This window comes from Oreochromis niloticus, linkage group LG7, assembly GCF_001858045.2.
Source record: "Oreochromis niloticus isolate F11D_XX linkage group LG7, O_niloticus_UMD_NMBU, whole genome shotgun sequence".
Taxonomy (NCBI): Eukaryota; Metazoa; Chordata; class Actinopteri; order Cichliformes; family Cichlidae; genus Oreochromis; species Oreochromis niloticus.
Genome location: NC_031972.2, coordinates 407,397 through 418,783, shown reverse-complemented (window position 1 = coordinate 418,783; position 11,387 = coordinate 407,397). Strand labels below are relative to the sequence as shown.

Below are 11,387 nucleotides of genomic sequence, written 5' to 3'. Positions count from 1 at the left end.
AAAAATATGGTTTGTCTCTTTTTATGAGATATTTTAGTAGCTGTGTTCTGCTGGTTGCTTCAAACCTGTTACAACTACTGCAGGAGTAGAGTTTTAAAAAAATATTTTTAATAAATTAAAAACTCCTCATGCTGAATACTCATCCAGTTTCAGGTAAGACTGAACTTTTATAAACTAGAGCAACTCCCTCCATTCTTTTTACATTAAAATTCAATTTGTTACTAAAGCAATTGGTTGAAACCTTGTAAACATTTATTGTTATTAGAAATCATTTGGTAACGGTGTTGTGTCTGATATCCTAATTATAATTGATTTCTTATTTACTATGGATTTTTTATTGAATATTTCTTTGATTTTTTTTTTACCATACTTATCAAATTGCATTTGTGGTCTAATATTTAATATTTATTTATATTCGTATTTATGTATTTTTAATATTGACACTAATGTCCTTCCATACTTGGTCTTCTGCTTTGTGGGCGGGGTTCGGCGAGATTCGGCGGAGTTTGGGCTTCGGGCTAAGGTTGTGGCGGGAATCTAGTGGATTCAGCAAGCTAGCAGACTATTTTCATTCAGGTTTGTTTTTATCTAAATAAAGGAGAGTTAAAACTCGAAGCTGCTTTTCGGATTTAGTTAAAATCGAGCCTTGTCCGCTAGTTCGCTTTAAACTAAACAGGTGTCATTAGCAATATTTTTTAATTCTTTAATACCTTATTAAAAAGCTAATTTTATTATTCAAGCTAACACTAGCACTGGGTGGTTTGCCACCAGCTTTCTTTTTCTTTGTGTAATATTTGGCAGCAGTAAGAGCTAGGAGGATGGCAGCAGCCAGGAAACAGATGAAAAAGAAACTCCTGGAGGAGAGAACAGATAAAAAGCCTTTTGATTTTACTCCTGAGCCGGAGAAGAAGGAGCTGAGTGGCTCCGAGGATGAAGTCAGAGAAGGTGAGCTGGGTCACCCGGATAACTGTAGGAGCTGATTTTAAGGTGTTCCAAGTAAAATATAACCACTTTCTCATGATTTAAGATGAAACTCCAATAGTGGACAAGCTGGCAAAGAAGAGACCGGCTGACTTTGAGGAGGAGGCGGTTCCCTGTGCTGTGGGGTATTTATTATTTCTTAATTAATAGTTTTGTCTTTTAAAATAGCTCCTATAGTTTCCCCGTATAACAAGATCATGTTTTAAATGTCATGTTTGATTAGCCTAACAGTCCAAAACCTGAAGATATGAAGCTTATTGTTATACTATTAAGATGAAAATGTTCAAATTTGATAAAGTTGATAATGAAACCTTTTTTTCATTGAATTTAATGTGTGTTTAACGCCATCGATCTTGGCGTGTTTCCTCTTTTTATTTTCAGAAATGAGGTGCAGTCCATGTTGGAGAAGTTTGGAGGTAAGAAGCGTTTTTTTAATTGAATTTGTTATTGGAAAAATCATTAGGCGTAACGTCATCTTCAGTCCCTGTTAGACTGCTCATGTGTCAATATAACACAACATCTTTCAGCATTTTGACCAAAGAAAGGATGAAATGGTTCACAGAAAGCAGCGGTGTTTCCTCGTGTTTTATCAGCACAGTATCACATATCTGTTTGTCCTTCCAGCTGACATCAGCAAGGTGATGCAGGCCAAGAAGAAACGTCTGGAGTGTCTGACGAAGAACTACATGAAGGGAAGCCAACACAAGCTGGAGCAGCTGTGGAACAACTACCACAGCCAGAGGTTATTCCTGCTCCCTCCACTTCACAAACACTCAGAGAAATGGTTGAAATTCAGTCTTAGAACAGTCACCACATCCTTAAAAACGAGCTCCAGAATCACGTCACGAATTCCTGGGAATTGTTCAGCGCTCTAAAGTGAAAGACGGGGAAATTAAATCTCTTTAAATATTCTTCAAATCTGAGTTTTTGTCATTTAGTGTCACCAAAAGATGCATAACTGAGCACGTAGGGAGGCATTTACCTAAAAAATAGTTATTTCTGGATTCTCAGTGACTTCACGACAGCATTGATGCGACCAGGGTTCATGAAAGAGTCTGAAAAGAAAATTAGGATTTTAAAATGTCTTTAATTTCCTTATGTTTTGTTAAGAAATAATATTTAAACCTGTTCCATTTTAAAACACTGTAAAAGACTGAAGTGAAGGTCACACAGGGTTTTTTTTTTAAACAGTTAAGTTTGAAAAAGAACACAAATAATTAAAAAACATGTTAAATTGTAACAGTTACGCAGTTAATTAGTGAATAGATCAATTAAAAGACTCGACTTCCCCAGTGTATGGCTGACAGTGAGTTCACAGGGTTCAAATAAGCACCTGTACAGTTAAAGTTGGGCTGGTCAGCCTTTTAATATCAGCAGATACAGGAGCTGATTTTTATTCCGGGACATCGCTTCGCTCTCTGTGCATAACCTTCTGTTTAACTTGTTTTTTCTCAGAGAACGTTGGCGTTATGAAGACGAGGCGGCTCTCTCGTCCCGTGAAGAAGTGTCGTCTACAGAGCATAAACAAGAAAGCTTTAGCCTTGCGTGGCATGCGACTTTCTGTCTGGGTGGTCGTTTCACTTTTAAATAAAGGCGCCTGTTGGCAGCTCTGTAAAAGAGGGGGCGGGTGTGACCTGTCACAGACGGTTTCCTGCAGAGCGTTCCGGCCTCAGCCAGGATAAACATCAGCTCAGTCAGAACACTGCAGCTCAGCTGGCTGATCCCGAGCCTGTGTAAACACAGCACTGTTTGAAAAGTTCATTAATTCATCTTTAAATATCTTCAAACTGATGTCACAAAGGTCAGCCAGTGAATCCATAACTAAATGACTGGAAATCATTTCTGCTGTGTTTGCAGGCAGAAGATGACGCAGCAGTATTCCCAGCAGGTGTCGTCAGCGCTGCAGCAGTGGGAGACCGAAGCCCAGCGAGCCGAGGAGCAGGAGGAGAAGCTCAACGTCAGTCCCCTCTGTTCACTTTAACTGTTTTACCCTCACATACTGCGCACCGACGGCTTCAGGTGCTTCACCTGTGATGCCGATGAAGAGCCATTGCCGACGGAGACTCTTCTTCTCTGTCTGCAGAATCTGTTCCGGCAGCAGCAGAAGATCCTGCAGCAGGCCAGAGTCGTGCAAAACCAGAAGCTGAAGACCGTCAGAGAGCTGTACGAGCAGTTTGTCAAGGTGAAGCATGTCAGAAGCAGCTCAGGGGCACCAACTCTGTGTTTTTACTCGGGATCTCAGGAATACCCACACCTGTTTCTCTCTGAAATGAAATATGTCAAAAACAAGTCCACACTGCACAGCTTGAGGGGCCATGATAAGCAGCACTGCTGAGGTTAAGCAGAATTTAAAGGGTGACACACCTGCAGACATCACTGGTCATCTGAGAATTTAATCTCTCTCCTCACCTCATCTCAGAGTCAAAGTCAAAAAAACTTTATTTATCCCCAAGGGGCAATTAAGATAGATGATACCTTGCCGACCATACATACAATACACAAACATCACATTGGGGAGAATGGTCAGGCTAGGTAGCACTGGCCGGTCGACCACACGAGCAGCGACCTTAACCGAAACCATAGAAAATGCACAACATGCACAAAAAAAGAACTCCCCCCAGACTGAGCTCCAACAGGGAGATCAGTTTGAGAACAGAAAAAACACACCTCAGCACATGAATCATCACATCTCACAACATAGAAGACATAAGCTTCGAAGGCGTTTGGAGGGGGTTGGGGGGTGAGTGTAGGTCTGTGTGTGTGTGTTTCATGTTCAGCCGAGAGAAAGTGTCCCTTCACCCGGTTGGGCAAAAGTCAACAATCTTCGGTCGACGCGGGTGAACTTGAAGGAGGAGGGAGAGAGTCACAACAACAGTCCTATTATCTAAAAAAGAATTTTGTTATTCCCGTCAGCTTTTGCCTCGAGCATCCAGCTGGCGCCAGGGGGCCGCATGAGATGAAGATGGTAGTTGTTTTGGTTAGTGCGAACAAACTGCTTCCAATTTTACAGTAGGTCTAATGTTCATCACTGGTCACCAATTCTCTCAATTCCCGTTGTTCTTCTCCAAGATCTTATCCATATTGCGTTCAATAAACACAGTCTGAGTCCTCACAGCCCTGCCCATCGTCTATCATGTCGGCCAGCCTTGTGGGATTGTGAACAGCTGTAGCCGCTTCTTGTACTTGGATAAGCCGGGTCCGAGCCAGCTCCAATCAGCCAGAACTCTGTTATCGTGGTTCCGAATTGGTAGCTGTCGTTCAGTGTCCTCCATCGAGAGTGTCGCCAGAATGTGAAAAATCTGCCTGAACCTCTTTTCTTTTTTTGTTTGTTTGTTCTTTAGAACATGGAGGACATGGAGAAGAGCCACGAGTCTTTCCTGCAGGGGGCGCAACAAGAGCTGAGAAAGGAGATGGCCTCCCTGCAGAAGAAGATCCTCATGGACACGGTGGGCATTTCTCAATATGCGTACTTGCGTTCTCGTGTACTCGTGATACGTCATCAGTCGGAGACCAAGTACTGTTCCAATTCGAAGTACGCATCAAGCCGAGAACGTGAAAAAGTCCCGGATGTGTTCTCGCTCCGCCCGTTTTATCGAGCATGCATTGGTGTGGACTTGGTACAGCTAAATATCCCAGAATGCATTTCGTCCAAAACTCAACAGCGGACTCCCAGCACATCGTTTCCACCCCGCTCGCGGTCTTCTCACTACTCAGGTTAAAGAAACTCCAGCAGCTGTCTATAGTATTGAGTGTCCACTACAATAGAAATAAAAGCGTTCTAACATCTCACCTGCTTGTTTTTATTAAGGTATGTACACGTATGTACATGTACACTATTTTTATTAATAGAGGTTTCACTACTGAGGTTAAAAATGATATATAAGTCACTTAGATCACTTCTAAATGTTAATGTTTGGTTTATTTCAGTGTTTTATTTGTTCCTGAGTAAACCGGTTTGGCTGTGATTACAGTTAAGCTTCATAACATGTTACTCACAGTTAAATTAGGAGGGGACGGCAGTAAAAACTCCGGACCTGTGACATCATCACGTACGCAGGTGTTCCAGTTGTACATATCGCGAGTCCGTGCTCGCGTTCTCGGCAAGTACGTACTCGCCGAGAACGCGAGTACGTACTCGCGTACTTGAGAATTGAGAAACGGCCGGTGCGTTCAGCCAGCAGCAAAACCACCACATAAGAACAGGAAAGGGAAGTTTAGTTTAGTAGGTTTTTTCTAAATAAAAGCTCACAGTATGAATCTGTGTGAAGAAGAAGAGTGACGTCACAGACAGGTTTCTGATATAAACTCAGACTTTGATCTGATGGGTGATGGAGTTTCTATCATGAGCCTTATCGGTGTCATTTATTTATCTTTCATTTTTTGCAGACTCTCTTCATATGAAGTGATGAGCTCGTCACGTTTCTCTGTAAAGAGAGCAGCAGAGAGACTTTTAGCTCCTGTCTTTGCTGTTCCCTGAAAACGTTAAAAACACTGATAAAAACGGGTGCTGACTCTGTGATGTTGGTGTGTTTCCACAGCAACAGCAGGAGATGGCCACGGTCCGGAAGTCCCTGCAGTCGATGCTTTTCTAGGCCGCCGCCCTCCAGAGGCTTCAGTTCTGCTCGTTCCTCGTGGTTCTCACATGTTTCATTAAAACATGAACTGTTCTCGCCCGAGTTCTGATTTCACTGCTGGGTTTGTGGACAAGCGGCTCCAGGCTGAGCTCCGCTGCAGTTTCGATTCATCCTTTTATTCTTTGCTCCTGAAGTTATAAAAATAAAGAACGTGTTGGTGATACAGCGACAGCTTTGATTAGTCTGCTTTTTATTCTCCTCATTACTCGTTTGTTGTGTCCTGAAGCTGAATGTGAAGAATTCGGGGTTGACTGTGAGGTGAAACAAAGGAAAGCAGGAGCTCATCACTGCCCAGGAGGAGAGCGCAAAGAAGGCAAAACAGCACTCAGCTTTTTAAAATATTTTAATTTGTTCATTTTTTCCTTTTATTTTTTTTTTATTTGAGTTTTTTGTTCAATATTTTTTCATTTTTATCTTTCAAAATGTTTCATTTCTAAATGTTTTTGTCATTTTGCCTCAGCAAGTCACAAGTTTGAGTTTTCTTTCATATGTTAAACTCTGACTTTTTAACCAAATAGAGAGGATAGAGTTTTAAACAGCTTTTGAACATCTCACATGGGGTGGGGAGGACCAACAAAGGCTTTTACCTCCGCTTGCCTGCCTCATCATCTGCTGACCAGGAGAGAAGCCCCCTGCGAAATTCAGCCGACTCTAAAGGAAATCCAGGTGTATTGTAAGAGACCACACCCTCCCCAACATCACCTGTTTGTCTCCCCCTGCCCTCGGGGAAGAGTGTGGTCAGTCAAGTTCAGATCACAGCCTCACTGAGGCTCACAGATCAGCAATAACTAAAACCGAAGGATTCCCCTCAAGAAATCTTAGAGTTTGTGTTAAACATTAAAAGCTTTGAATGATGTGCTTCTATACATGGGAGTCAGTGGAGGCCAGCATTAGACAGATCTCAGAGCAGATGTCTCACACTGGGAACTGCTGTGTGAGTGTAATCAGCCTAAAAGCCGCCTCACCAAAGCCACAGACACAAACCAATTATATGGTGGGATTCAAGTAACAAAGACCAAGATATCACTGTGTCATTTTACACTGACTGACTCTGCTTCTCCTTATTTCCTGTTTCTGTATGTACAGCTAATCCCTGAGGCTCCAGCCAAAGCAGGATTTCTCAAATCTGAATCATGCAAAGCTGCTTTAGTAAAAGTTTTTATATAGCTCATATTTTCCTCCTCCACAGCTTTGATTTATTACCAAAAATACGTAAATGTTACCCAAAGGTTTGAACTTCTTTTGTTTTATCTAAAACTGAAAGTCGTCCAGGCCGCTGGGGGGAGTCTTGGGTACTTTTCCCGGTGACACCGGAAGTGCTCGCTCTTATTGTGAAGAGAACTTCCTGTTTTGGTCCAAGCGGCGGAGTTAACGTTAACGACCCGAGAAAGGGGCGAAAGTTTTATTCTTTGGTTTTTGGCTCTGTGAGTTTTGGTTCTCCGGGTTCGTGCTTGTTCCGGTCGACGGTGAGTTGTTTGCTCGCGCCTCTTGGAGCTAACTCTCCGATCTGCTCGCCGTGTTCGCTAAACGCGCCTCCTTTGCTTTGTTCCCACTCAGCGGCCTGACATGAGTCTGAGTCTCAGGTGATTCGGGTACCAGGTGTTTGCTGGGGGAAGAAGAGGAGAGCATGGAGGGCAAGTTAGCGGACAGCCCTTGTTCATCGGAGCCGGACAGCCCCGGAGGGCTGAACCGAGGCTGCCTGCTCGACTCGGACGATGTCCCGTACCCCGAGTTGCCCGTCATCGTCCCGGAAACCCCCAGGTACCCTGCACCCGTGGCACGTTAGCACACATACAGGAAATTGCACGTACATGTTGTTCAGGCTCGTATTGGTCCGAGTTCCTGGGAGCTGCAGTAACAGCTGCTCTGCTGTGAGTCTGGGGCTTCCCTGTATTTGTGACCTTTACTCTGGAGAGTACACACACTTCCTGTCTGTGGTGCTTTAACTGGAAATGAGCTCTTCATCCACTCAGCAAGATCTTGACCCTTTTTAAAGGATGAAACTGAGCGAGAGCACGACCATCGGGACGGGCAGTGACGTGTCACACATGAATACACACTTTGCCTTATAGATTATAATTTAGCCCAGTGTACACAGGCTCTCCTTAAGTTTGGGTTATCACTGATGATGACCTCACAGTGGTCACGTGACCCTCGAGATGTTCCAGCCCAGAGTGACTGTAATTTTTCATTCTTCACACATTCAGATCACACATCGTGACGACATCATTAAGGCTGTACTTTATAGTTCCCGTGACTGAGCGTGTGACTGTAGAAATGAGGTCAGAGGTCGGGGGATTCCTTCGGCATGGGGATTTTAGATAAGAGTGCACATGCGACTGGGTGGATGAGGGTTGCAGTAAAAAGTTCTCAGATTAAAGAAGTCTGAAAACGTAAGTTTTATTCCTGCAAACAGTGAATTACACACAGATATTTACCGCCAGGGTTTCAGTATTTATTTATTTACTTTATGTGTGATGGACGTGTTATTTTGGTGTTGTGGTGAAATCTGTCTCTTTGCTCCAGCCCGCAACTCGCCAAGCGTCGGAGGCGCCGGTGCGTCATAGAGGAGCGTTTCAGCCCGGTGAGTCGCTGCCCCGCTGCCTGACTGAATCCCATCATAGTCAACTCGTCATCGCAGACTCACAGAGTTATTTTATTCCCCTCAGGTGCCGGTGGACAGCTCTCCAGAACCGGAGTGTCCCACCCCCAGCAAGCAAGCTTTTTCACATAGTTCTAAACGCCGGCGGCTGGCCAAGCAGAGCGGGGGCTTCGTTCCCGCGTCCTCTCTCAGGACGTTTGCTTTGGGCAGCTGGCTGGAAGCCCCGCGGTCCACTGGATCCTCATCGTCCTCTTCGTCTTCTTCCTTATCGTCCTCTTCCTACCTCACTCCGGTATCAGTCCTTCAGCCGAAACCAAATGAGACGAATACTTTGGCGTCACCGTCGGTGTCACCGCCTCCATCCGCAGCGTCGAGCTCCAACTCGCTGTCCTTCCTCACCGAAGAGGAGAGGAGGTGGCTGAACGGTGATGAAGGCGGCGCCTCTGCAGGTACGAGGGTTCGGCTGTCACACTTCCTGTCTGAATCTGAGCTTTACAGAAAAGTCTCTGAAGTGACACTCGTTACTCTCCACAAGACTCCATTTAAAAAAACAGGAATTTAGCCTCGTAGAGGACGGCAGCTGTTCTCCTGCCGCTGCTCAGCTGAGTTTGTGTTTTTGTGCGACTTCACATTCACAGTTTAACATCCAGACGTCACAGGAAGCGAACAGGAAGTAAACGTTTTGAGGTAAAAATCGACGTTTTTTCACTGGAGTCTGGTGGAAGTTGGCGGGTGTTTCTGTGAACAGATGGAGAAAACTGTTTATGAGGAAACTCATCAGCTCGAGTGTGACTTGTCAGACAAACTCTCAGTGATGTTTCTGTCATTTCTCCTGCAGCTGCGGTGGAGCAGATCATCATCAGCGACGATGAGGAGGCCACCGTGCGTTCACTACAGATGGAGGAAGACGAGGCGCTGGCCCGCAGCCTGCAGGTAGAAGCTAACCCGGACGCAAACACCTCACCTGAGGCAGAGCGGACAGGTGTTCACGTTTCCTTTTTGTCCTTCAGGCTCAGTTTGACCGAGAGGAGTCCGAGCTTCACGGCAGGCACCAGCATCATCACCATCACCTTCATCAGGAGAGCCACCACAGGGTGAGACACTCAGAGTGAAGGAAGTGTGCAGGTACGGGGTTTGGTTTGTGGACTCAGGTGTGACCTTCTCTCTGCAGTTTTATCCCTACGTGGAGCCTCGCTGGATGTCTCAGGTGCTCGCTGCCGTCTCTCCTCTTGTGGGGCTGGAAGAAGGTAAGGAACGAACCTCAGCGGAAAGACATCCGTGATGATGTCACTGGAGTTTAGTGCAGCGATTAATCAAGTGTTCGCAAGTAAACAAGAGCCTGCTCACACCTGATTGGTCAGTAGGAGGGAGACTGAACATGCGATCTGTGACCTCCTGATTCTCCAGCTGTGTCTAGAGTTTTAATCAGTTTTCAGTCATTTTGCTTCCCCTGATGCAGCTGATGTGTTTCCACAGACCTGATTGGACAGCGTAGAAGACGTGGGCGGGGCAGGAGGAGGAACGGCATACCCGACTTTTCAGACGACCTTCAAGGAAACGACTACGAGGTGAGGAGGCTCAGAGGACTGATGGAGGTGGGAGGCCTCACGTTTGTTTGAAATGAAGTGTGCTGCAACCTAAACTGAGTCAGCTCCACCCACCAGTTACCTGGAAGTCCGGGACAGCTTATTACAGCAGAAACAAATCAAAGCCTAACTCTGTGTTGGTGTTAGAGGTGTGGCAATCATAACCAGGACCTCACTGCTGAGCATCGGTGTCTCCAACCCCGCTTTACTTCAGTTTTATTTACACAGCACGGAATCACCACAACAGTCATCTCAGGGTGCTCCATGCTGTACAGTAAAGACCCTGCAGTTATACTCAGAACACAACAATCATATGACCCCCTATGAACAAGCGCTTGGCGACAGTGGGAAGGGAAAAACTCCATTTTAACAGGAAGAAACCTCCAGGAGAACCAGTCTCAGAGAGGCCGTCTGAGAGAGCAGTTGGGGAGGAAGTCGGGACAAAGACACGCTGTGGAGGCCGATTTTATTCTCATGTTTCATTTTTTTGATACTCTGTCCTGAATCGCGCGTTCCATATCTTCCGTAGCCAATGATCGTAATATTCAAACGGACGTTAAATTATTACAAATGTTTTTCCTGTCATAATTCTGTGTGAACATACGAGTCACCGTAAGAGAAGCGTGACCCCGTGACCCCTCTGCTCGTCTTTCAGGCTCTGCTGGAGTTCGAGGAGCGTCAGGGCGCCGTGGTATCCAGGAAGCTGAGTCGGAGGGAAATCCAAAGGTTTCCCACCAAGGTGTTTCAGGGATCCAGCAGTGGCAGCGGGAACACGCAGTGAGTCTCCGAGCTCGCCGTTTGTAACGCTGAAAACAAATGAACCCCAAGCCTGCACGCTAACACGTCTCTGTGCTGATTGGCCGGCAGGTGTCAGATCTGTTTCTGCGACTACGACAACGGCGAGAAGCTGAGGATGCTGCCCTGTTTCCATGACTATCACGTCCAGTGTATCGACCGATGGCTGAAGGTACTCCCCGGGTCACGGCTGATGTCGCAGGGCATGCGCCGTTCGCGCCCGCCTGTTTTTAGAGCCCCTCCTTAAACCCGTCTCCTCACCTGTGTCTCTCCTCCTCCTCAGGATAACACCACCTGTCCCATCTGCAGAGCCAACCTGGCTGATGGAGACGCAGTCGCCCCCCCGACTTCTGACCTCTAACCTCGTTTCTACAGTTTTCTATCGGAGCAGACGGGTTCGTGTCTCCTGAAGGACGACTCAGACTTCTGTTTTTTAGTTTTTTATATTTTTATTTAAAGGTTTGTCGGTGCTCATGTGACCACAGGAATAAAACAATAAAACCTCGCAGCGAGTCGCATTTTCATTTATTCATTGATGAGCAACCAGTACATTTCTGTAAGTTTGACCTTTTTATGTCTTAATTGTGTTTATTTGTTTTAGTTTTTAAAACCTTACATAGTTTCTGTTTAATGACATAATTTTGAATTTTTTATAAAATATAAAAAATGATTTTACAGAACATATTAATTTGTCCTCTGAACAAAACTCTTCAGACTTCCTGTAATGCAGAGTTTAGAAAAGCTGCAACATTTTATTTAGTCTGCTTTGTGTTGATGTGTCCTTTAAAT

The 11,387-nt window shown here is 45.3% G+C and overlaps 2 protein-coding genes across 3 annotated transcripts; both read left to right on the top strand.

The window, feature by feature from the left end:
- Nucleotides 1–449: 449 nt before the first annotated feature.
- Nucleotides 450–5,784, top strand: sycp3 (synaptonemal complex protein 3). Of its 2 annotated transcripts, none has more exons than XM_005449143.4 (9): nt 450–576; nt 772–945; nt 1,028–1,106; nt 1,363–1,397; nt 1,606–1,723; nt 2,839–2,938; nt 3,065–3,163; nt 4,323–4,427; nt 5,520–5,784. In XM_005449143.4, exons 2-9 carry the CDS (start codon nt 819–821, stop codon nt 5,571–5,573), a joined length of 717 nt encoding a protein of 238 aa, XP_005449200.1. In that variant the 5' UTR covers nt 450–576; nt 772–818; the 3' UTR covers nt 5,574–5,784. The 2 variants fall into 2 exon arrangements, with proteins under 2 accessions (XP_005449200.1, XP_003439417.1); XM_003439369.3 differs by having other exon boundaries at nt 534–676.
- A 1,145-nt stretch (nt 5,785–6,929) lies between these two features.
- On the top strand, nt 6,930–11,106 carry LOC100690522 (E3 ubiquitin-protein ligase CIP8). The gene is made up of 11 exons (XM_005449142.4): nt 6,930–7,081; nt 7,173–7,376; nt 8,142–8,199; nt 8,285–8,666; nt 9,056–9,150; nt 9,228–9,311; nt 9,389–9,464; nt 9,694–9,785; nt 10,459–10,580; nt 10,671–10,770; nt 10,882–11,106. The coding sequence occupies exons 2-11, from the start codon at nt 7,243–7,245 to the stop codon at nt 10,957–10,959; spliced, it is 1,221 nt and encodes a 406-aa protein (XP_005449199.1). The 5' UTR covers nt 6,930–7,081; nt 7,173–7,242; the 3' UTR covers nt 10,960–11,106.
- Nucleotides 11,107–11,387: the final 281 nt, after the last annotated feature.